Genomic DNA, 26,091 nt, shown 5'->3' with positions numbered 1-26,091 from the left:
GGTAGATACTCGCGGAGCATGGCATTGTGCCCTTAAGTGTATTCACGGACTTAAGTCCCTGGGTACCCTGAGAGTCAGCCTTATCTTTGTATGTTGTATTCTGTATACATATTCTTCAAAAATTATTTAAAAATTTTCATACAGTATATTTTGATCATATTTTTCCTCCTCCCTTAACTCTTTCCAGATCCTTTCTACCTCCTTGCCCACCCAAATTCATGTCTTAATAGATATTTTTTTTAACACATCAGTAATTGAGGACTAGCAAGGATAGAGTATTGCTTCTTAGCACTCGGCCAACTGCAGGGAAACTTCAGAAATAGAGATATAGGTAGATGTTTTCAGTTGAAACTGACATACCAGAGTGCTAAGGCCTGATGGGTACAGGTGCTAGGTCAATAGCCAAATTATATTGAGTTTTGTCTGTTTGATCTTTGGGTAAGAGTGCCTCAGGCTAAGCACCCCTGGTCTAGAAGTTGGGCATTTTACATTTGTATTTGACATTTAGTAATTTTCGTGATTTTTTGTGAATGGCTAGACTATAGTGGAATATTATTTTAAGATGTGTTACATTTGTTTATGCTGTGGAACATTTGTTTTAATGATGCAAAGATTTGTTGCATTCTTTTATGTTACATTTGCTTATCTCTGTGAAGTTGTGATAATTTGCCTGTTTAAACTGATGGTCTAATAAAAAGCTGAACAACCAATAGTAAGGCAGAAGAAAGGATAGGTGGGGCTGATAGACAAAGAAAATAAATAGGAGAAAAGGGCAAAGGGGAAGAAGAAATGAGAAGAGAAGAGGAAGACATCATGGGCCATACAGCCAGCCATGGAGTAAGAGTGAAGTACAGAAGAAAGAAAAGGAAAAAGCCCAAGGCAAAAGATAGACGGGATAATTTAAGAAAAGCTGACTAGAATTTATAACAAAGAATAGACTATGTGTGTGATTAATTTGGGAGCTGGGTGACACCTCCACCACAAAGCTAAAAGTGAAAAGAGCAAAAGAACCAATAACCACTACTCTAGACAAAGTAGTTTATTTTTTCTATTTATCTGTCTATATATCTAAGGGTCCTATATAATTTATTGAAAAGTTTCTCTTTCCTTTGCTCTGTGGAGCTACTTTTGTCATAAAAATCAAATGTCTACATTTCTGTGTCTCTGTTTCTGGGTTCCTCTCTACAGTGAGTTCTTCCCTTTTACTACTGTCTTAATTGCTATGTTTTTAAAACAAGTTTTGATATTTAGTGAAGCAAGTCCTCTCCATCTCATTTGCCAGGCATGGTGGTGCATGCCATTATATCCCAGCATTCAAGAGGCAGAGACAGGCATGTAGATACCTTGAGGTAGAGCTATCCTGGTCTACCCAGTGAGTTCTCCCTTAGTCCAGTCGTGGCTACATAGTGAGACCCTGTAATGAAAAAAATCAGCTCATTTAATTTAAGCCTGGCATGGAGGTATTACTCCTAATCCTGCTAGTATTAATCCTAATGGTGAGGAGGCTGAGCCAGGAGGATGCTTATTCTCAATACAAACTTTCTCATTTTATTGTAGCTGTCAGGAAAATGGCTTAGAGTTCGTTTCAGTAAGCAGGATAACAGAGACACTGCTTAGTCTCAGTGTTTCCCTGTCCTCGTGGAACTGAGAAAGTGTTTTTTTAACTCATTGTCTGCATGGGTTTTTTTCTTCATTTTCAGTTGAGTCCACTCACCAGCACCTCCCTAATTGTCATCAGAGACTTCCTGTTGCTGAATCCTGTGGTTAATTCTTACTTAACCTATAAGCATGAATCAGCACAATTAGTTACTTCTTTTTTTAAAGCCTTACTTTTTTTTTTTTTTTAAGGTTACCAGAGTTTCTTTATGTTTACTGACTTAACACAATAAACTTTCTACTGGTTTCATGAGTCTTTGCTGCAGCCTCCAAGTCTGCCTTCCTCCCACAGCTTGTGCGGCAGATGCTCGTTCCTCATCGTAGTTAGCAAGCCAACACACATGACCCATCACACGAGTTCCCCTGGGGCTTCTTAGTGTGGTGTATGAAGCCCGATACACTTGTGTTCCAGCCCATCTCTCATCGCTTCCCACTACAAGCTGATACCCTATTCACCCTAAATTCCTCACCTTTCCTGTTCTCTCCAAAGTAGCTTTTCCTACCTCACTACCATTGTAAAATTTCACACGTCGTTCAATGTCATTTCAAGTTCCTATTTGACTAAAATCTAAGCCTTACTTTTAAAAGAGTGCTTTGAACTTACAAGAAAACTGAGGAAAGTACAGAGAAATCTCAGATTCGCCCCTCTAAGCATGCACATCTTCCCCAACTGTCCACGTTCTCCTACAGAGTGGGACGTTTATTTCAGTTGATGAACTTGCACTGCAGCTGTTGGCACCCACAGTTAGGGCTTTATCTTTAGGACTCACTCTGTGTCCTTGCAGTGGGTCTGATAAGTTTATAGCACATGGATCTACATTGTAGTATTGTGCAGTGTCTTCACTGCCTTAGAAGTAGCTGTCCTCTGTCTGTAATTCTGATTGGCCTTTAGAGTTTTTATATTTTATTTCTGCAACTTTGAGGGGCATTTTTTTTTGAGACAAGGTCCCATGGATCTCAAGTTGATTTCCTGTGTAGCTGAGGATGGTTTTCCAGTCCTTTTGCCTCTCTCTTAAGAGTACCCAGATTCATTTTGTGAACCGTTCCTCTAACTTTGCTCGTTCTCTTAGTTTTCAGATGCTATCTTTTAGATGCTGATGACAAGTTTCTGTCTATCCTGCCAAACTCCCTTGATCCCTTCATCTGCACCCATGTTATTATCCTTGTGACTCTCCTTTAAGATATATTCATAGTCTACTCACTAGCTTTTTAAAGCTACAATGAGCCCACCCAGATAAATCTTGTGCTCTTCTTGATTGCCTCCGTCAGGTCATCCTGAGCTACATAGTGAGACCCTGTCTCAACACTCCCTGGTATTAAGAAAAAGAAAGAAAGAAAAAATACATAATGATATCAGATTATTTGTAAGCTTTCCTTTTCATTCTGAAAAGCCAGAGGCTTTCTTTATAATGGCCCATATACAACTGTACTATTTAGGTCCAGTGATCATTCCTACAGTTGTATTTCCTGTTGTTTCATCCCTTGTAGACCAGACTCCAGCTTCATTGTTCATCCACAGGTTAGACATCTGCACACATAGCGTTGCTGTACTTGTGCTCTCAGCCTTCTATTCCCAGATGTTTACGTGGCTTTCCCCTTTTACTTGTGATGTCACTTTTTCAGCAAGGTTTCTTTAAGCAACGCTTTATAAGTAGTACCCCACCTTCCAATATATTCTTCGTTCCCTTTGTCTGCCTTAATTTTGTCCATAATATTTATCATTAAGAGTCTTTATTTGCTTTCTTTTACTGTGTAACAAATCACTACACATGCAGCAGCTACCGCCACACATTATTATCTCATCTCTTTGGATTAGGAATCTTGGCATGGGATGGCTGGGTGCTCTGATGAGGGGTGTGAATGGCTCTGGGTTCTCACCTGGAGGCCTAACTAGGGAGAATCAGCTTCCAGGCTCATGCCGGTAGCCAGTAGGCAGACTTGATTCCTTTGCAGCAGCCTGACTGAAGGGATAGCTTTCTTCTGGCTTTTGGATGAGGTTACCCCCAGATCCTCAGGCTGCCCAAAGCCCTTTGCCAGATGGGCTTCTTCTCTCTCCACTCCCAAATAGTCAAAATATCCAAGCAATTCCCTAAGTGGCAAGCAGGTGGTCAGAGGAAACAAGCAGTCATGGCTGAACAAATGATACAGCCAGAGCAATACACTGGGCGGAAAAGTGATACAGCCAGAGCAATACACTGGGAGGAAAAATGCCGAAACTAGATTGAAGAAACAAAATCCTGGAGAGTTTGACAAGCTTGTTTAGTCGCTTAAGAATAATAAAAAGGTATTATTTTCTGCATAGGACATAGAGATTCATAGAGAATTAAAAAAAGCAACTCAAAAGGATGAGTTAAACTGGGTCGTGGTAGGCCGGGCAGTGGTGGCGCACGCCTTTAATCCCAGCACTTGGGAGGCAGAGGCAGGCGGATCTCTGTGAGTTCGAGACCAGCCTGGTCTACAAGAGCTAGTTCCGGGACAGGCTCCAAAGCCACAGAGAAACCCTGTCTCGAAAAACCAAAAAAAAAAAAAAAAGTATAATTCAGATTTTTTTCTTAAATTTACTTATTATTGTATGTATATTGGGGTTGGTGGGGGAGCTTATGTGTGTGCCAGTGTATGCAGAGGACAAGTTTTTGGAATCGATTCTCTACTTCTGTCATGTGAGTCCTAAGAATAGAACTCATCGAGATCCACTTGCCTCAGCCTTCCAAGGGCTGAAATTAAAGGTGCTGGCAGAAAGTTGGCTTCTTGATAAGTCTGTATATGGAGATAATCAAATGTAATGATTACTGCTCTGAAATATTAAAATTGTATAGCAGATGAATCAAGAATGGTACATTTCAGTTGGGGTGTCACTCAGTGGCAGAGCACTTTGTTGAGTGTGTGTAGGCCTCTGAGTTGTGTAGGGTGTTGTTGTTTTTTAAGTTAATTAGTTGTGTAGACCAATTGGCCTTTAACTCTCAAATATCTCTTTGCCTCTACTTCTTGAGTGCTGAGATTAAAGTTGTATATGACCATTCCTGGTGATACGTTTCTATTTTTTTACCTTTTTTGGTTTTTCAAGACAGTTTCTTGGTAGCTTTGGAGCCTGTCCTGGAACTAGCTCTTTAGACCAGACTGGCCTCATACTTATATATTCACCTGTCTCTGCCTCCCAAGTGCTGGGATTAAAGTTGTGCACCACCACCACCACCCAGCATTCGTTCTTATTTTTTGAGACAAGGTTTGACATAGCTCAGACAAGCCTCAAACTCACGTGTAACTGAGGATGACCTTGATTCCTGGTCCCTCCACCTCCACATAGACCTGGGTCTATGCCACCATACCAGGTTGGGTATACAGTCTTTTGACAGAGTTATTGGCACTGTATTTTACTTATGGCATTGGGCACTGAACCTAGGACTTTGTACATGCAAGGTAATCCTACCACTAAACTATATCCTCAGTCCTTTCCCCATTTAAAGATATTTTTGAGATTCAGAGAGATGGCTTGGCAGGTAAGGGCATTTGCCATCAAGACTGACAACTTGAATTTGATTCCTGGGACCTATGTGGATGAAGGAGAAAACGAACTTCCATAAGTTGTCCTTTGTTCTCCACTTGCTTGCTATGGTGTATATGTGTGCCCACTCACAGGCACACTTGAACACATATACACACAAATAAATGGTAAGATGTAATAAAAAATTTAAAAAATTGTCTTGAGACAAGGTCTTAGTTGCTAAAGCTGGGGTTGAACTTGTGATCTTCCAGCCTTATCTTTGCCTGTAGCTGGGGTGACATGGCCATGCCTCTAGGCTTTCCTTTCCCACTTAGCACTGTATAGTTTGCTAAAAACCTGTGTATGATAATCAGATTTATTATTGGAATGTCTTTTTGAATTCTCATCATTAATGAATCTGAAGGTTGCTTTTGTCCTTTGTGTAGGAATAATCCACAAGACTAAAGCTCCTCAAGGTTCTCCACTTTGGTTATATATTCAAAAACAAAATATCTCTGTCTTTGAATTTTTATTGCACATAGCCTTAGCAGATTGCTGAGACTTTTTCTTGTTTAATCATATTTCAGTTCTCCAGAGAACTGTTAATTATTCTTATGGAATGATAAAATTATTTTATTGGTAAATTTCCTTTGAAGGTTAGTTAGCAAATGTGTCAGAATTTAAAAAGATTATTCCTCAGGTTTTGAAAAGATGAAGTATTAATTAAGATTCTCTTGAGAAAAAGAACAGAAATTGACTTTGGAAGGCTGGGCAGTTTTTGTCCCTACTGCCCATCTGTTCTGTTGATAAAGCTGGGTTTCTGTGCTTGATGAAAGGATGGGGGTTCATGGATGTCCCAGAGAAGAGAGCACTTCCTACTCCTCTGCAGCACATGCCGACAGGACTTCAGATCAGCTCTCATGGGGCTCCCATCCAATTACTTTCCAGATTTTGAATATTATTGGATACTTTTGCTGATAATCCATTTCTTGTAAATGTGGAATTAAATTTTTCTTGGGCTTAAAGGTATTTGGAATTTTTATCTGAGCTTAAATAAAATCTTATTTATTCATGAGCCATTTCTACTCATAAGGTACTTGATTAGATCTTTTCTTTTTTAACAGTCTCTTAGTATGTAATCTAAGCTAGTCTCTAATTCATCCAGACTCAGTCTTCCCAGTACCGGACTGTGTGTGTGTTACCATGACTGACTTTAAAGTCTTTTTAAGGGTACTGTAATTTTTCATCTACTATAATTTAACTTGGCCACACAATTTATTTTATTTTATTTATTTATTTACTTATTTATTTTGGTTTTTCGAGACAGGGTTTCTCTGTAGCTTTGGTGCCTGTCCCGGAACTAGCTCTTGTAGACCAGGCTGGCCTCGAACTCACAGAGATCCACCTGCCTCTGCCTCCCGAGTGCTGGGATTAAAGGCGTGCGCCACCACCGCCCGGCACAAATTTTTTTTTTAAAAAAATTATTTTGTTTTGTGCTTGGGATGGTACCCAAGGTCTTATGTCAGTTAGGCAGATGATGTTATCACAGAGCTATATCCCTACCTCAGACAATTCTTAGTGAACATTAAGTAGTTCTCATTTTAATTCTGTTGGTAAAAATGAATATATGAATCTTGTCATCTTTTTTCCTTTTAAAATTAACTTACTGAGATAATTTAAGTAAGTATGTATTTAACTGCATCTTTCAATGAAATCTAAAGACCCATGCATTCTTCTTACTTAACTTGAGCTCACATGAAAAGGTGGGTGTGGCTGCATGAGCCTGTGATCCCAGCATTTTGTGGGAGGAGACAGGTGTGTCCCAAGAGCTTGCTGACCAGCCATACAAGCCAGAATGGTGGGCTTCCAATTTAATGAGAGACCTGCTTCAAGGTGATAAAGTACAGAATGATAGAGGAAGGTACCTGAGTCCTTTGGGGTCCTCTTCTGCCTCCACGTGTCTGTACATAGGGGCATGCACATGCATACTCAGTGTGGATTTAACACACACACACTCAAAACCACCCACACACACATGCACAAACACATGACAAAATAAGTGCTGTTGTCATACCTGCAAGTACTATAAGAATGGAAATGATTTTTACAATTTTCTTTATTTACTGCTTGTTTTATGGTTTTTTTGTTGGTGGTGGGTTTTTGTTTGTTTAGTTTTTTTTTGTTGTTGTTGTTTTTCCTTTTGAGACAGGGTTTCTCTGTGTTGTGTTGGTTGTCATGGAACTTGATTGCTCTGTAGACCAAACTGGTGTCGAAATCACAGTTATTCACCTGCCTTTGCCTCCTGAATGAGTGATGGGATTAAAAGTATACCACCATCACTTGGCTTGTTTTGTGATTTTTTTTTACATTGTTATTTTTTAAAAGTTTTTAAGATTTATTTTATTTATTTATTTATTTTTTAACTATAAACTGATTGGCCCATTAGCTCAGGCTTCTTACTAACTCTCTCTCTCTCTCTCTCTCTCTCTCTCTCTCTCTCTCTTTTGGTTTTTTGAGACAGGGTTTCTCTGTAGCTTTGAAGCCTGTCCTGGAACTAGCTTTTGTAGACCAGGCTGGCCTCGAACTCACAGAGATCCACCTGCCTCTGCCTCCCAAGTGCTGGGATTAAAGGCGTGTGCCACCACTGCCCTGCTCTTACTAACTCTTATAACTTACATTAGCCCATTATTCTTGTCTATGTTAGTGACATGGCTCAGTACCTTTTTCAGTGAGGCAGTCAAATCTTGCTTCTTCTGTGGCTGGGCCAGGAATGCAGACCAAGCTTTTCTCTTCAAGATTTATTTTATTTTATGAGTTTTTGTCTGAATGTATATATTTGCACCACCTGCATGCCTGGTGCCAATAGAGGTCAGAAGAAGGTATTGGATCCCTTAAAACTGGAGTTACAGATGGTTGTGAAATGCCATGTGGGTGCTGGGAATTGAACTCAGGCCCCCTGTAAGAGCAGCAAGTGTCTTAACTGCTGGGCCAACTCTCCATCCCTTGTCTTTAATCTTTAATTTTTTTCTTTATTTTTTATTTTATGTGTGTGCGCATTTTAAAGAGTTGTAAGAAAGAAAGTAAAGAAAAATATTAAGTAAAGAAAGTATATTATAAAGTAAACACTTTGTGTTTACAGAGAATAATCTTAGCTGTATACCTATGTGATTTATGAAGCCTGCTTGTTTACTGTCATCTATTTGTCCTTGTAGAAAAAATTTGCTGATTTTTCATTTAGAGTAGGAAATAATCTGTATTTATGATGAGTTTTGGGCTGCAGAGATGGCTCAGTAGTTAAGAGCTTTGCTTGTTCTTCCAAAGGTCCTGAGTTCAATTTGCAGCAACCATATGGTGGCTCACAACCATCTGTAATGAGATTTGGTGCCCTCTTCTGGCCTGCAGGGATATATGCAGGCAGAATGCCGTATACATAATAAATAAATTAAATAAAAAAAAAAAAAAGATGAGTTTCACCCTTGCAGATACTTTAAAACAGGAAAGAATGACAGTGACTGATAGATAATTCGTCATCTTTTTTATCCTTCCTTATGTCCAATGGACTAGTTTCTGCCCTCCAGGCATCTGCAGATCTTAATTTAGATTAGTCTCTGCTTGAAAAATGCCAGTACACGTGGAAGACTGATGAGGAATAAGTCCCCCTCCCCTTTTTTCTTTTGTTTTTTTGAAACAGGGTTTCTCTGTAGCTTTGGAGCCTGTCCTGGAACTAGCTCTTGTAGACCAGGATGGCCTTGAATTCATAGAGATCCTCTGTATCTGCCTCCCGAGTGCTGGGATTAAAGGCATGTGTGACCATCCCTGGCCATTTATTTTTTAAAGTAATAGAATATTATTTTAGTTTTTGTTTTGTAATATGTTGTTTACATATTGTGTTTTAAAGATTTTCTTGTTTTAGAACTCACACTACCACATTTTGAATTATATATTTACAAATTAGTTTTACATGGCTCTGTCTTTTGCAGGATGACTGTCTTCTGAAAGTATGGTACCCTATGACTGGCTGGAAGTCTTCAATCATACCTCAGGATCACCATGAAGTGAAAAGGAGACAGGCATCTTCTCAGTTTTCCTTTGTTTACTTGGCACATCCTCGAGCAGTGACAGGTTTCTCATGGCGTAAAACTAGCAAGTATATGCCCAGGTTGGATACATGTTTCATAAAACACTAACTTGTATTTTTTGTTTGTAGGATAGTGAAAATGCGATCTTCACTGTACTGGTATGTAGTGATTAACAGTATAGACTGAAATGAAGCTGTCTGGATTCAGGGTCTACTGCTGTGAGCTTGTGAATAGATTTCTTCAGTTCTTTCTCAGATTTTCACTGTTGAATGAGGGTAGTAATAATACCATCTCAGAGAGCCGTAAGACAGATGTGCTTGTGGACATGAAGTATTTAGTACAGGCCATAGCCCATATTATTTGCCCAGGCAACATGAACTGCTATTGTGAATAGTGATATTAGTGGTAGAAGATTCTGAAAAGGATATTTTTGCTAGTAAATTGGAAAGTACACATTGAGGAAAAGGAACAAACTCATTAATAAATTGCATTGTTGTGAGATTATGATATATAGTGAATAAACTGGGTAGGTTGTGCCTTTCTGATGCTAGGGTTACCCGTAGGACCTTCTCAGAGCTTTTAGCAAAGGGTTTTGTTGACATAAATAGCCCACTTTTCTTAATGTTAATATTGCATACATGTGTATTTGTGTGTGTGTTGAGATGGTGTCGTGCTAACTAGAGCTAGAATATATGTGGCTGAAGTATTTATTGTTTTGATTAGTCACTTTTTTATAACTGTGAAGCACTGGTTCTGAGACTTCCCAAATATATTAAAATCTGCAGATGCTCAAGTCCTTTATATAAAATGGTGCATTATTTACATGTAACCTGCACATATCTTCCCATGTACTTCTCTGGCTTATTTACAATAACTCTTTTTTTTAATTGCTTTATAAATAATACCATTCAAAATTTCCACTTCCTCCTCTCCTCCCATTTCCCTCCCTCTCCCCCACTCCCTCTCCCTCCCTCCCCCTCCAGTCCTAAGAGAGGGCATGGTACCTTGCCCTGTGGGAAGTCCAAGGCCCTTCCCCCTCCATCCAGGCTTAGGAAGGTATGCTTCTAAATAGACTAGGATCCCAAAAAGCCAGTACATGCAGTAGAGACAAATCTCAGTGCCATTATCATTGGCTTCTCAGTCTGCCCCAATTGTCAGCCACATTCAGAGGGTTCAGTTTGATCCCATGCTCGTTCAGTCCCAGTCCAGCTGGCTTTGGTGAGCTCCCATTAGATCAGGCACACTGTCTCAGTGGGTGGACCAATCCCTCGCGGTCCTGACTTCCTTGCTCATATTCTCCCTCCTTCTGCTCTTCAACTGGACCTTGGGAGCTCAGTCCATTGCTCCGATGTGGGTTTCTGTCTCTATCTGCCTATGTCGCCAGATGAAGGTTCTATGGTAATAAAGTCATCAGTATGACTACAGGACAAGGCCAGTTCAGGCACCCTCTCCTCCACTGCCCAGGGCCCTAGCTGGGGACATCCCTGTGGACACCTAGGAACCCCTCTGGAGCCACGCCTCTTGCCAACCCCAAAATGGCTCCCTTAATTAAAATATCTTCTTCCCTACTCCCATATCTGTCCTTCCTCCATCTTAACCATCCCACTCCCCCAAGCTCTCCCCAACCCTCCCCTTCTCCCTTCTTTCTCCCCCTCTTCTCTTCCCCCCACCCTTACAATAACTCTTATAGCATAGATGCTTTGTAATCTCTTTTTTTCTTTTACTTTTATTGGTAGAGGAAAATATCACGAAAAAGCCTGTAAATTTTCAGTGTAGATGCATTTTTTTTCCAAAAAAATATTTTTGATATGCAATTGGCTGAGTCCACAGTTTTGGAACCATCTGTTTGGAGGTTTAATTATGTAAAATTTCCCTCATTGTTATGATATCTCTTAAAGGTATTCAAAAGATTAAATAAACTGCAAACAGCACATACAGGCAATTTCCATATTGTATGTAGAAATTGAAGAGCACAGTTGGCTGCTAAGAAGCTTGCTTAAGAAGGCTCATTCATTTGCTAAAAGTGTCTCAGCAGTTTATACATGACAGAAACGGCACATTATATGGAGATAACATGGGGAGCTCATCTGTCTTTGGAGTCCAAATGAAAGGTTTATTTGATTCATTCAAAAGATACTGAATCCTGGATTCTAAATGCCAAAGACTGAAGTCCACAGCCTTGCTAAAGGAGCATCTCATTTTGAACCTTTGTTTTATTTAATGCCCTCTGTACAAATATGTGGTAGTTATACAATAACTAATAAGACAGCTTACAGGGGCTGGAGAGATGACTCAGAGGTTAAGAGCACTGTCTGCTCTTCCAAAGATCATGAGTTCAATTCCCAGCAACCACATGGTGGCTCACAACCATCTGTAATGGGATCTGGCATCCTCTTCTGGCCTGCAGACACACATGCAAACAGAATACTGTATACATAATAAATAAAATCTTTTTTTTTTTAAAAAAAAAGACAGCTTACATTTGCGTTTAAAAAGGTTCATTTTAAGTTATTTACATCTATTGTAAACATTTGAGAAATAATTTTTAAACTTTTGACCAAGTTGGATTCTGTGTAAGCAGTTTTTTAAAGTACTTAGTTATTAATATTTTTTATTTTATGTGTGTGTATTTTGCCTGTACACATGTCTGTACATCACATGCTTGCAGTGCCTAGAGAGGCCAAAGAGCGTGTCAGATCCCCTTGAATTGGAGTTACAAATAGTTTTGAGCAATTATTTGGGTGTTGGGACTGAACCTTGGTCTGTGGAAGTACTGCTGCAAGTGCCCTTTGCCATTAAGACTTTTTTTTTTCGGCCCCAAAATCTATTTATTTTTTATGTGTATATATGTTTGCCTAAATGTGTGTATGTATACCACACCCCACCAGAAGACATTGGAACCCCTGGAACCAGGGTTATGGGTGGTTGTGAACTGCCATGTGGGTGTTGGGATTGAATGCTGGTCTGCTTTAACCAGAAGCAAGGGCTCTTTAACCGCTGAGTAATCTTTCCAGCTCCATAAGCATTTTTTTTTTTTTTTTTTTTTTTTTTGAGATGGGTTTCCCAGTAGTCCTGGAACTAGCTCTGTAGACCAGGCTGGCCTTAAACTCACAGAGACCCACTGTCTCTGCCTCCTGAGTGCTGGGATTAAAGGCGTGCGCCACTACCACCCTGGCTTACATAAGCAGTTTTTATAAAGAGGCTATAATTTAGTTTGTAGAGCATTTGCCTGCTGTGCCCAAGGTCCTGGATCCAACCCAAACAGAAACAGACATTCAGACAGACACACACATAACACATGCATGCACGTGCACAAGTCGGGGGAGGGCAGAACAAGGATGGGAAGAGAATTTCTTTGTTCTTTTATAATAAGCATTTAATGTATTCATGGTGTTTGATGTTACACCTTTACCTTTAAGTTAATAACTTTGACAGTTTGTAATGATAGCCTTCTTACAGTTGCATTAAGAAGAGGCTTATTTGTTTGCCTATTTATGACTTTGAATTGTCAGGATGTCAAAAATGGAACTACTGCCGTAAACTAAATAGCTATATTTAGTGACTTTTATTATGATCCCTCTCTAACTTAGAGCAGTTAGGTTTTCTTCTATTTGTTTAGAAGATGCTAATGTTCTCTAGAGCCTTGTTTTCTTTAGCATTTGTATAGTCAAGCAGAAATTGCTACAGCAATTGTCAAGGCTATTTCTCAGTTCTTACAGTGTCTTGGGAAACAACTTCAAGCCCTTCAAGTTACTTTTTTCATATAGTGTTTTATATTTGCAGTCGTAGACATGAATAGCCAATATTACAGCGTTTAGTCCATGAATGACATTGATGCTTAGCGTTGTATGTTTCTCTTTGCTGTTAGGGGTTCTGTCTGTAATGTCTTACTGACATCATGCCATGACGGTGTGTGTCGGCTCTGGGCAGAAACACTGTTACCAGAAGACTGTCTTTTGGGTGAGCAGATTTGTGAGACCACTACCTCCAGCATCGCCAGCAACCTTTCTCATGCTGGAAAACACAAAGACAGAATCCAACATGCTCTTGAGGTATTATAATATGTAAAGTGATAAAAGCATTTTGAAAATTTGTTTTGCTGAGTATGGTGTACATGAACATGTGGTGAAGTTAGTAGTGAATTTTTACTTTATGCTTGTGGGATTACTCAGTGTTGCTGTTATGAAGCTGCATATAGTTAGTGATGATTTTAGGCAGCTAGTCTAGATAAGTAACAAATTTGATGTTTCCATTTTGCAGGTCAAATGTCAAAATCTGTAGGAGTACTTAGCTTTAACTAGTAAAATATGTAAAAGTCATTGAAATTAATTCTAAATGCTTTGATTTTATTTCATTTGATTTGGTGTTGCGTGCCTGTAATTCCACCACCCAAGAGGCAGTGGCAGGATTGAAAATTTAATGCCAGAGTAAGACTGTCTGAAAAATAAAAAACAAAACCCAACTGTATAACAAGAACAAAAAGCAGCTAACAGAAAATATGCTGGACTACATGAGATTCTGTCTCAGAGTAGAATATATATATATAAAAGGAAAAGAATAGAAGTCAAAAATAAGATAAAGAGCAAAATCTTTATGAGAAATTGCTTATTATATTAACTAATGTGCAAAAGAAATGAATGAGGCATACATACCATTCAAAGACATTTTATATAGTAAATATGCTTACAACTGTTTTTATTGTACAAGAAAGCCACCCTTATTCTAAATATTTATTTACTTAATATTTTATGTGTATGAGTGTTTTACCTGCATGTGTGTATGTGAATGTCTGGTACCCTTGTGGAGATTCAGAAGAGGAAGTTCTCAGATCTGCTGAAACTGGAGTCAGATGATTGTGAGCCAATATGTGGATGCTGGGAATTGAATCTGGATCTTCTGGAAGAGCAGCTAGTACTCTTTAACTGTTGAGCCATCTCTCCAGCCCATGATGGCTTAATCTAACACTATGTTAAGAAAAGGGGGGGAGATAATAGAATTTATAATCCAACTTTTACAGTCATGTATATATGTATAAATTTTCTTTGAATGATTAAGATCATATTGCATAGCATGTTTCATAGCTTGTTTTCTGCACGCTACACACATCACTTTCATTATGAGTTATGCTTGTGTCTTATGTAGTTAAATGGCTGCGAACATGGTACTCTGAATTTATGTGAACAGGCAGGCTCTAGTAACTAAGTTTATTGTTTATGATTGGGAACTAATCATACTTTTTTTTAAAAAAAATGGCCAAAACTTAAATGAATTTAAAGCAAGTCAGAATAGTTCAAATTACCGTTTTGTTTTTATATAGAAATTTAATGGGAGAAAGTACTGAAATATTAGCTAGTGCTTACTAGTATATATTTATATAGCATGTTTTATCTTAAAATTATACATAAGCATCTGATGACCGTCTTTATGCCCTCTATGATGCTTCATACATTTCTTTTTAGTAAAACATGTGGCAGTGATTTGACAAGCTTTTGCTATCTTTTAACAATCTTATTAATAATGTTTAAATATTTTTTTTTTTAGAAGATAAGGCCTAATTTTTTTTTTTTTTTGATTTTCGAGACAGGGTTTCTCCGTAGCTTTTGGTTCCTGTCCTGGAACTAGCTCTTGTAGACCAGGCTGGCCTCGAACTCACAGAGATCCGCCTGCCTCTGCCTCCCGAGTGCTGGGATTAAAGGCATGCGCCACCACCGTTCAGCGATAAGGCCTAATCTTAAATGTACCATGTAGAATTTTGTTGTGTAGGTACATTTTGAACTTAAATTCTGTCGGTCAGCACTCAGGCGACACTTTAGTGGTTAAACTTGCCTAGCACACTGTTTTTTATTTCCAGTATCATGCATGAAACTCCTCATCGTGAGGTTTATGTGGTTGTATACATACTTTGTTCCTAGGAGAAAAATAATTAGTAATATGTCTTTATTGAATGTTAAGTATCTATTTAAAAAATTTGATAGGAAGTTTGGGTGAGAAGGTCTAAGCATTCAGCAACTCTGTGGCAGGGAGACTCTAGAGAACATACCCTGAAATGGTACTGTTTTCTGCAAGGAAAGGATAATTGTTGGAAAACTGAGAAGGAGGATCAACTACATTATTTTAGTAGAAAAGAATTGGTAGCATGCTGTTGCTTTCTTACTATGAGAACAAAGGAAAAGAACGGGAAGTTTTATAAAGTGTGGTTTTGAGGATAGGGTAAGTTACAGCCTAAGAAGTGGGGTTGTGGGATGAAGAAGTTATGCTAAGAATGATTGTGGCCCCACATCCAAAATCGAACATATGAGTAGGTTTGTTGTGAAGAGTTTTGACTTTATAGCTGTATCTTAATTTAAATCCCACATGCTAGGGGCTTGGGAGATAGAGAGTTCAGTTACCAGATCACTGACCTTGAAGTGTATTGCACTGGACTCTGTCTCCAGCAAGTAGTGGGCATAGCCTACCACTGCAGTAAGGGTGTTCCTGTCTGCTCTGAGTGACTCCCATTCTGCTTTGTGTCCTGTTTTCCTCTTTATAGTGGGGATAATACATTTGTAGTTTAAGTCAATATCTAATTCTACGTGAGTTTTAGGAGGCATTGCCCCTCCTGGTAAAGGGATTCAGGGACTTTGTGTTCTTCTGAGTAGTAAGTCTCATTTCAGTACAGGGTACTCTTAAGCACCCCCACCTTCCCGTGCCACGGAAATAGTCTTTGTTAACCAGGAGCCGTTACTCATGGTTTATGCGCACGAGTAAGTACTTTTCAGCAACTACTTTTTGTCTTAAACACTACAAATTTTTAAGAATTGTGGAGCATATATCCAAAATTGTTTTCTTGTACTTAAGAAAGCGTATTTTAAAATCATCAGTTCCACGGGGGCCAGCTCTTAAAACTCTGAGTAGTGGAAAGTCTTTGGTTCACACTGGTTAGGACATTACTCTTCTGTTCTAGACAATACACCATTTGAAGAATTTAAGGAAAGGACAAAGGAGATCTTCTGTTCTTGTAACTCATACCGAGCTGATGCCTGACAAGACTGCAACCCATGAAGTCCAGAGACACATTTCTCACCATGCCAATGCCCTGTGTCATTTTCACATTGCAGCAAGCATCAATCCTGCCACAGGTAATGGAGAAGAAGAGTTTTTTTTAATAAATATATTGAAACATAGTTTATTTTGTAACCTGGTTTTATTTTATGTTGTCCTTTAAAATACTTCTTAGAGTGGGAATATAACAAAAGGTAGTCTTTCTTTAGTTGGGTCTATATGATTTTTTTCCCTTTTATTTTTTCGAGACTGGGTTTCTTTGTGTAACAGTCCTGGCTGTCCTGGGACTCACTTTGTAGATCAGGCTAACCTTGAATTCACTAAGATTCACCTGCCTCTGCCTCCCAAATGCTGGAATTAAAAATGTGAGCCATCACTGCCTGATTAGGTCTATGTGATTTTTATTGAGTAATTTCCATAAGTATTTTTGAACATCTTTGTCTACAAAGGGTTCCAGGGAAATTAGAACTTTACTTGAGCCTAGGAACACAAATGGTGATAGCTTGGATAATTAGTATATGCTCTATTTAATAGTTTAGCTGTCTTTGTAGCTCTTCTTTATAACCTTATCTTAATAGTTCATACCTCAGTGTAGTTTGTTTTCTATAAACTTTCTTGGCCTATGCTTAGGTAGAAAGATATTTTTCTTTAGCCCTGGTATCTTCTTTTAGTCTGTCCTCTTATCTAGGCTAAGAATTAATAGAAGCAGGTTTTATGTTGGCAGAAACATATTTGAGAGCTTCTATTTAAGGGCATCATGTTTTATCTGGTCTACAATATATATAGAAAGGCTGTAAATTTCTTACTTCATTGCCGATAGAACTGTATTTCTATAAATGCAGCTCTGCTTGTCAGCTGGAGGTCTGTTGCTTTAGGGTAAAAGGGATTATTATTATTATTATTATTATTATTATTATTATTATTATTATCTATTTAGTTTACAGTATGGCCCCAGGCCCCCATTCTCCCCTTTCAGTCCCTCTCTTCCATCCCTCCCATCCCCCAATCCCTTCTTCTACCTTCTCCATCCAGGAAAGGGCAGATTTCTTATGAGAATCAACAAAACATGGCATATCAAGTTGCAGTAAGACTAGGCACCTCCCCATGTATTAAGGCTGAGCAAGGTGACCCAGTGTCAGTAGTAGGATCCTAAAAGCCAGTTAAAGAGTCAGAGACAGCTCCTGTTCCCGCTGTTAGGAATCCCATAAGAGGACCAGGCTACACAACTGTAATATAAATGTACAGTGTCTAGGTCTGTCTCATGTAGACTCCCTGGCTATCGATTCAGTTTCTGTGAGCCCCCATGAACCTAGGTGAGTTGATTCTGTGAGCCTTCCAGCTGTATCCTTGACGCCCCCTTGCCTCCTACCATCCTTTCTCCTCCTCTTCTACAGAATTCCCGCACTTCACCTGATATTTGTCTGTGGGTCTCTGCTTCTGCCTCCATCAATTGCTGGATGATGCCTGTCTGACAATTGGCCCAGACACCAATCTGGTCACAGGAGATAGCCAATAAAGACTACTTACCCACTATTACTAGGAATCTAAGCTGGAGTCCTCCCCACAGACTCCTGGGCGATTCCCCTGCTCCAGGCTTCCACCTGACCCAGAACCGCTCCCCACCCCTAGCAACCCCCTTAGCACTCTCTCCCTCCTGCTCCCCTTCCCACTCATGTTTCCATCCTTACCTGCCCTTGTCCACTCATGAAATCCTTTCCATTTCCCCTCCTAGGGAGATCTGGGTGTCTCTCCCTGCCCCCTCCTCCCAAGATCTTTTCTTTTTACTTAGTCTCTGGGTCTGTGAATTGTAGCATAGTTATCAAAAGGGTTTCATCTTTAAATGCTTATTGTTAAATTCTCTGAGTACAATGATTTACTTAGTGAATACAGTTCCTATAATCTGATCTTTAACAGTGACTGCAGATGTGTGCTGCCCAGTGACCTTGAAATGTGACTGTTTAGAATTGAGGCTTGCTGTACTGTACATACTGGATTTCCTAAGGCAGTATAAAAAATGTGAAATTTCTTGTTAATAATTTTATTTCAGATTGACTACTTGTTGAAATTTTATTTTTAGTATTTTGGGAGAAATAAAATATGTTACTAAAGTTAAATTTACCTGTTTTTTTTAAACTTACATAATTACTAAGACTTTTTTAATTAAAAATAATTTTTTGATACAATACATTCTGATCATTGTTTCCCTGCTCTCATCTCCAGGGTCTTTCCCACCTCTCTGTTCATCCAACTTCATGCCTTTCCTCTCTCTCTCTTTAGAAAACAAACATGCAAATAATAAAAAAAGAATAAAAAACAAAGAAAAAAACCACAAATGTGCCTATACACACATACACACATACAAAAAGCAAAAAGAACCCCCCCCAAACAAAAACAAACAAAACTTCCAAACAATAAAAACTCAAAATCAAATTTCATAATACATAAGCAGAAGATCAGATAAGGTAAAAAAAAAATGCCCATACAAGCAATATGAGACAAAAACGTTCAAAAAACTCCACTGAGCATTTTTTGTATTTATGCTTTCTACTGCTGAGGCTGTCCCTAAGTGTGGTTTATATACCCAGTGAGACTCCATTGGAGAGAACTAAATTTTCCTTTTCAGTGCTTATCATAACTGGAGATAGCCTTTTGGTTAGGGATGGGAGCTCCTGTTGATTTGCCCTGGGTCAGTGCTGAAACCGAAGTGTGGAATTTTCATGGGGATTGCATTGATTCTGAAGATTGCTTTTGGTAGGATGGCCATTTTTACTGTATTAATCCTGCCAATCCATGAGCATGGGGGATCTTTCCATCTTTTGATATCTTTTTCAGTGTCTAAAAGTTCTTACTATACAAGTCTTTCACTTGCTTGGTTAGAGTTATCCTCACATATTTTTCTAGTTGGGGAGCTATTGTGAAAGGTGTTATTCCCCTGATTCATTCTGTCATCTGTATATATGATATCAGCTGATTTTGTCTATTAATTTTATATCATGCTACTTTGTTGACAGTGCATCAGCTGTAGGAGTTTGCTGGTGGAGTTTTTAGGGCCTTTCATGTATAAAATATCATATCATCTGCAAATAGTTATTCTTTTGACTTCTTCCTTTCCAACCTATATGCCCTTGATCTTCTTCAGTTGTCCTATTGCTCTAGCTAAGACTTTGATAAGTGCTGTATTGACTAGGTATGGAAAGAGAGGACATTCCTATCTTGTTTCAGATTTTCATGGAAATGCCTTTCATTTCTTTCCACTTAAGCTGGGCTGTGGGCTTGTCGTATATTGCTTTTATTATGTTGAACTATATCTCTTGTATTGCTACTGTGTCCAGGACTTTTTATTATGAAGGGATATTAGATTTTGTCAGAGGCCTTTTCTGAATTTAAAGAGATGATCATATGGTTTTTGTCCTTCAGTATGTTTATGTGGATTAGATCCATTTGCCTGCAAATTTCAATATGTCATTATTTTTTATCACTGTGTAGCACTCTGTTGTATAAACGTACCACATTTTCTTTATCCATTCGTTGGTTGAGGGGTATTTAGATTGCTTCCAGGTTCTGGCTATTACAAATACTGCTGCTATGAACATAGTTGAGCACATGTCCTTATGGTGTGATTGAGCTTTCTTTGGGTATATACCCAAAAGTGGTATTATGGGTCTTGAGGTTGATTGTTTCCTAATTTTCTAAGAAATCGCCGTATTGATTTCCAAAGTGGCTATAAAAGTTTGCACTCTTCAGCAATGGAGGAGTGTTCCCTTTACCGTACATCCTCACCAGCATAAAGCTCAAAGCGATCCCACTGAAATCAGGAACAAGACAAGGTTGTCCACTCTCTTCATATCTGTTCAGTGTAGTACTTGAAGTTCTTATAAGTCTTATAGTTTACCGCCTTTTCTCAAAACCAGGATTCAACTAAGGTTGTTGTGTTTCTATATTTGGTTTTGAAATAAGTACTGTAATTTAATTTCATGTCAGAATGTCATTAGTTCTTAATATTTACAGTTACCATTAAATTCAGTTAAAGTTGTTACAAGTCCTGGTGGAATCATGCTGACTTGGTGTTTGGCCCCTTTTCTGGATGAGCAAATGATTAATCGTGATAAGCAGTTGCTATGTTTTTAAAGAAATGGAGCATCATATTGAAAGTTTAATCTTTTTTGTTTCCACAGATATTCCAAATGTTTTGGTTGGCACTTCATTTAATATCGATGATGTCAATGGGGGGTTTGTAGTTCATTGGTTAAATAACAAGGAATTTCATTTTACATCATCCACTGAAATATTTATGCACCAATTGCGGAAACTTTCTGAAAAACAATTAGATCATGAAAGTGATGATGCAGCCAGAGAAGATGAAGAGCGCTCTCAGGAGGAACGAGAGAGGGGCTTGCATATGAGATTAGACCATGGTTGGTGTTGCTTGTTTATGGTTTTTTTTTTTCCCCCACAAAAATAACTTTTTGTGGTATCTAAGTTTGAATTCTCCCTTCTTTCTTGTTTTTAGTACTGGTTGTCTCTCAGATTAGGCACTGTGCTTGTCCTGACTCTAGCTGTTGTTTTGTTTATAATGTGGACTTAAACCCAGGGCCTCATGCAGGCTAGGCAAGAGCTACTCGCTTAGCCCGTTTCATTTGATTTTCAGATACAGCATGCCTACATTGCCAGACTGGCCCTGAGCTTGAGCTCCTCCTGCCTCAGCCTCCTGAGTAGGTTGGGTTATAAGCTTGTGCTTCCATGCCAGGCAAACTCTGTATATATATTTTGTTATATTTCCTTGACTAATGTAGTACTTTAGAAGCCATATTGTTTTATGAGAAATATGTTTTGCTAATTTTAACAATGAAAATATGATGAAATTTTCATTCATCTAAAAATAATGAATATAGTAATTTCAATTCAGACAAGAAAATACTTTTCCTGATCACAAATTGGAAAGGTACTTTATAATTTTGAGTTTCTAAATGAATTTTTATAGTATTATTTAGTTTATATTCTGACAAATATATTTTCTGATTTAGAATTATCTCTGGATAGAGAGTCTGAGGCAGGTACAGGATCGTCAGAGCATGAAGATGGAGAAAGAGAGGGAAGCCCTAGAGCCCACCCAGGGCCTAGCATCCCAATACCACTGCCTACAGTACTGCTCGACCGGAAGATTGAAACACTGCTGACAGAGTGGAATAAGAACCCTGACATGCTATTCACCATACACCCTGTAGATGGAACCTTTCTAGTGTGGCACGTGAAGTACTTGGATGAATATAACCCTGGAATATTTAGACAAGTCCAGGTATATTTCCTTGATGAAAATAATTTTTAAAATAACACGATGCTATATAGACTTCACAGATTTTTCAGAATTACTAAAAATTTAGTAATTTTTAAAACAGAAAATACATATTCTTGTTTTCAAAGAGGATCAGTACTATGAATTTTACACATTTAGTTAACTCAAAGAAAATTAATTTTTTCTTTTTTTTTGAATCACTGAGTATTTGAATTACTCAAATACTTTCTGAGAAATACTTTTTTAGTATTTCTAAGGAAACTGCTTTGAAAATGAGGTTTCGAGTTTCTTTCTGTCTCTCTGCCTCTGTCTCTGTCTCTCTGTCTCTCTCGAGACAGGGTTTCATGTAGCCAGACTGGTCTTGAACTAGCTATATAGCTGAGGATGACCTTCAGTTCATGATCTTCCTTTCTTTACCTTCCAAGTGCTGGCATTAAAAGCATGTGTTCATCTTCAGTTTTATAAGCCAAATTAAACTATTTTTATGCGTTCTCTTTCTTAACTTTATTATAACTTAAATACATTATATGGCTATTTTGATACATAAGCTATCAGCAATGTATTTGAAACTTTATTTTTCATCTTGTTTTGGGCTATGAATAGTGATGTAGTACATAAGTAGAAGAAAGGAATTCAGCTATACAGAGATTAAACTTGATTCTTTTGCTAGGAAATGGGGATTTGGCATTCTGAAAATAAAAGTGTGTTTAGAAAATATTTTTGAGAGAAGGCAAAACTCCTTTTAATGAATCATATGTTTGTGTTTAACAGGTTTCTTTTTCCTCTCGGATTCCTGTTGCATTTCCCTCTGGGGATGCAAACTCTCTTAGTAAAAACATCATGATGTATGCCTGTGTAAAAGCTACAAAAGATTCACACCATACTCCACCACACCAAGAGCCGATGTCTGTAGATAGTTCTCATGGGTCACAGCCACACTCCAGATTACACAGTACAGACATGAACATTTTAGCGCCCACAGTGATGATGGTCTCTAAACACATAGATGGGTCTTTGAATCAGTGGGCAGTCACTTTTGCTGACAAGTCAGCCTTTACTACGGTTCTGACTGTATCCCATAAATTCCGATACTGTGGTCACCGGTTCCACCTCAATGACTTGGCGTGCCATTCGGTCTTACCACTATTGCTGACATCCTCCCATCATAATGCTCTGCTGACTCCTGAATCAGATTGTCAAGTAAATAGATTAATAGATCCTGTAAAACACACAAAGGAGTCATCAAAACAGCCTCTTAGAAATGCAGCAACTCGTACCTTTCATGACCCGAATGCAATCTATAGTGAACTTATTCTGTGGCGTGTAGACCCCATAGGCCCTTTGTCATACACTGGAGGAGTGTCAGAATTGGCTCGAATTAACTCTTTACATACCTCAGCCTTCTCTAATGTGGCATGGCTTCCGACTCTTATTCCTAGTTATTGTCTTGGTAAGTGTTTATTAATTTTGATTGTAAAATGAATAAAGTTTAAATTATTATTTGTTATGAGAAAAATCTTTTTTCTTCTTTATTTTTATTTTGAAATATCATAGCTTGCAACATGTTATAGACAATGTTGGCCTCAGACATTGAGATCCTTCTGCCTCCCATGTGCTGATATTATCACCATGTCTGATTCACAAAATGATTTATATTTCTCATAGTTAAGTTTTTTTAAAAAAATTATGTGTGTTACTGTTTTGCCTCCATGTAAGTCTGTGTATCATGGTGCCCTGAAAAGCCAGAAGAGGGTATTAGAGCCCTGGGACTGGAGTTACAGACAGTGTGAGCCACTGTGTTGGTGGTGGGAATCAGCCCTCCAGAATAGCTAGTGCTCCTAACTGCTGAACCATCTCTCCAGCCCGAGATATTTTTCAGTAGGTTGTCAGAATGTTGGTATAGGCTTATCTTTAGAATTTTAAAGTTTTCTTTTCATATTTTTTAATTTTGTTAATAAGCTTATACCCATAAATTGTATCCTTTTGATTATGATTCTAGATGATAGTTATACCTAGAAAGAAAAGTATAATTACTTGTTTCTTATACTTTAATCAATAATAAAAATAAATATACACTATAACTTAAACACTTTCTTTTTTCCCCTCAGGAACATACTGCAATTCTGCAAGTGCTTGCTTTGTTGCATCTGATGGCAAAAATCTGAGACTCTATCAAGCAGTGGTAGATGCAAGAAAATTATTAGATGAACTGTCAGACCCAGAGACCTCAGTAAGAATTTTCAAATCTTTTTCTAAGCTATTAAGTCTCATTTTAGTCTGTCTAAAACCATTGTTTGTGGTGCATGCCTTTAATCCCAGCACTCAGGAGGCAGAGGTAGGTGTATCTCTGTGAGTTTTGAGGTCAAGCATAGTCTACAGAGTGAGTTCCAGGACAGCCAGGGCTACACAGAGAAACCCTGTCTCAAAAACAAACTAAAAACAAAAACCATTGTTTATTAGTGTTTGGGGAATGGGAATGTTTTTGTCTACGTATGACACATCCACACACACACACACACACACACCTTTATCTGGTTTCTAAGGTATATAAATTAGAACTTATATGGATACACTGTACCCCAATACATTTAACATATAAAGAAACAAATATCTCATTAGTTTTCTGTTGCAGGGAGTCCTGGCCACCCTGCTAGCTTAGCCTCGAAATAACCACATAGAAACTGTATTAATTAAATCACTGTTTGGCCCATTAGCTCTAGTTTCTTATTGGCTAATTCTTGCATCTTAATTTAACCCATTTTTATTAATCTGTGTATCACCATGTGGCAGTGGCTTACTGGGTAAAATTCCCAGTGTCTGTCTCCCATGGATCCATGGAGTCTCTCTCTGACTTTGCTCTCCTCCTCCCAGCATTTTGTTTAATCCCCCTCCCACCTAAGTTCTGCCCTTTCCAGGGCCCAAAGCAGTTTCTTTATTAACCAATGAAAACAGCACAAAGACAGAAGGACTTCCTACACCAATTTTCTAAAATGATTGATTTTCTAGTTTGATTTTTTTTTTAAACAAAGTTTTTTAAAATGTGTATTTATGGGTACTTTTATGATTCAGTATGTATGCCATGTGTATACAGATGCCCACAGGGGGTGTCAGGTCCCCTGGAGCTGAAGTTATAGAGAGTTGTGATCTATCAAATATGGGTGCTGGGAACCAAATTTGGGTCCTCTGGAAGGGCAGCCATTGTTCTTAGTTGTTGAGCCATCTCTCCAGCCCTAGTTTGGGTGTTTTAAGTCTTGCTTTGCTCAAAAAAGGTTTTAAGCCACCTTTACCTAACTGCTTATATTAGAAAATTTGAGTATTTCCAAGCCTGACTTGCTCAAACATATTCTGTGGTTTAGAATATATTATCTCTCAATTGTAGAAGTGCCTCATTCTAGTAGTTATATAGGAGATTAGAAGTCATATGTCTTACTTAATATTTAGATTTGAACATTGAATTTTCCATTTACTGATAAGGACATATCTCTTTATGAAATCCTGTTCTAAAATGTTTCTGGTGTTGAATACCAAATCCTGGTCTGAGGAGATACTTCAGTGAGTAAAATGACTAGCCCTGCAAGCCCAGCAGCCTGAGCTAGAGCCCCAGATTTCGTGTGGAGGCTTGTATCTGGAATCCTAGCATTTCTGTGGTGAGATAGGAAGCAGACAGGAGAATCAGCTAGAAGCTTGCCTGTACAGCACAACAGCAAAAACAGACCTTGCCTCAAAAGCAAAGTGGAAGGAGAGAACCTACCTCCCCCAAATTGTCCTCTGATCTCCATTTATGCACTGTAGTATGCTCTGGAACCTCCCCCAGTAAATAAATAAGTAAATAAGTGAGTCAAGTTTGGACAGCAAGTGCTGTTTTTGAGTGTCTGTGTACCTCTTCATGTGGAGAGGACACAGAAGAGTTGCAATGCTTGCCTTTAAGACAATTTAATTGAAGAAGAGAAATTGCTAATAGCTAGGTTTGGTGGCACAAGCTTGTAATTCCAGCACTTGGGCAGTGGAGGAGGAGGATCAGGATGTTTAGGCGATCCTTCGTTACATAGAGAGTTCTGGGGCAACCTGAGTCACAAGAGACGCTGTCTCAAAAAACCAAAGGAGAAATTACTAATAAAAGAGCTACAGTTTAAGATAGAAGAGTAGGTATTTAAGGGGCTATGCAACTGACTGCTTGAAGTATGGCACTAGAAGTGTGTTACACCAGCAGAGAGGCCAATTAGGCTGAATATGGATATTTCTATTGAGGACTGTATTAAAATGAATAGGAATACAAATAGTTTCAACCCTCAAGGTATATGTCTGGGAGCCACATAAATAGGTACATCTAGCATGTAATAACTGGCAAGAAAAGGCCATCACAGTATTTGAAACTAAGTTGACTTTCATGTAGGCAGCTCCTTGAATTTATTGATTTGCCCATTCATCTACAAACATACATCTCTGAACAGTGGTGTACAGGACTAAATTGAGCCTGCGAGTTATGTTGCTAGCTTCAAAAATAGTGACAGCAAGCTCTCATTTACTGGTCACTGTGTATC

At 38.5% G+C, this 26,091-nt stretch overlaps 1 protein-coding gene across 5 annotated transcripts in view; it reads left to right on the top strand.

Annotated features, from left to right (window-relative positions):
* The window catches only part of Dmxl2 (Dmx like 2), a 136,960-nt gene that overhangs the window by 27,986 nt on the left and 82,883 nt on the right, over nucleotides 1–26,091 (top strand). For all 5 annotated transcript variants that reach the window (XM_057768580.1, XM_057768578.1, XM_057768576.1 and 2 more), the window contains exons 7-13: nucleotides 9,118–9,296; nucleotides 13,085–13,268; nucleotides 16,160–16,334; nucleotides 20,433–20,672; nucleotides 21,282–21,553; nucleotides 22,322–23,000; nucleotides 23,659–23,780. In XM_057768580.1, coding sequence (XP_057624563.1) covers nucleotides 9,118–9,296; nucleotides 13,085–13,268; nucleotides 16,160–16,334; nucleotides 20,433–20,672; nucleotides 21,282–21,553; nucleotides 22,322–23,000; nucleotides 23,659–23,780 — 1,851 coding nt within the window. The remainder of the gene's footprint in view (nucleotides 1–9,117; nucleotides 9,297–13,084; nucleotides 13,269–16,159; nucleotides 16,335–20,432; nucleotides 20,673–21,281; nucleotides 21,554–22,321; nucleotides 23,001–23,658; nucleotides 23,781–26,091) is intronic.

The sequence above is a fragment of the Chionomys nivalis genome, chromosome 4 (assembly GCF_950005125.1).
Source record: "Chionomys nivalis chromosome 4, mChiNiv1.1, whole genome shotgun sequence".
NCBI classification, from domain to species: Eukaryota; Metazoa; Chordata; class Mammalia; order Rodentia; family Cricetidae; genus Chionomys; species Chionomys nivalis.
This window is presented reverse-complemented; position numbering and strand designations above follow the sequence as displayed.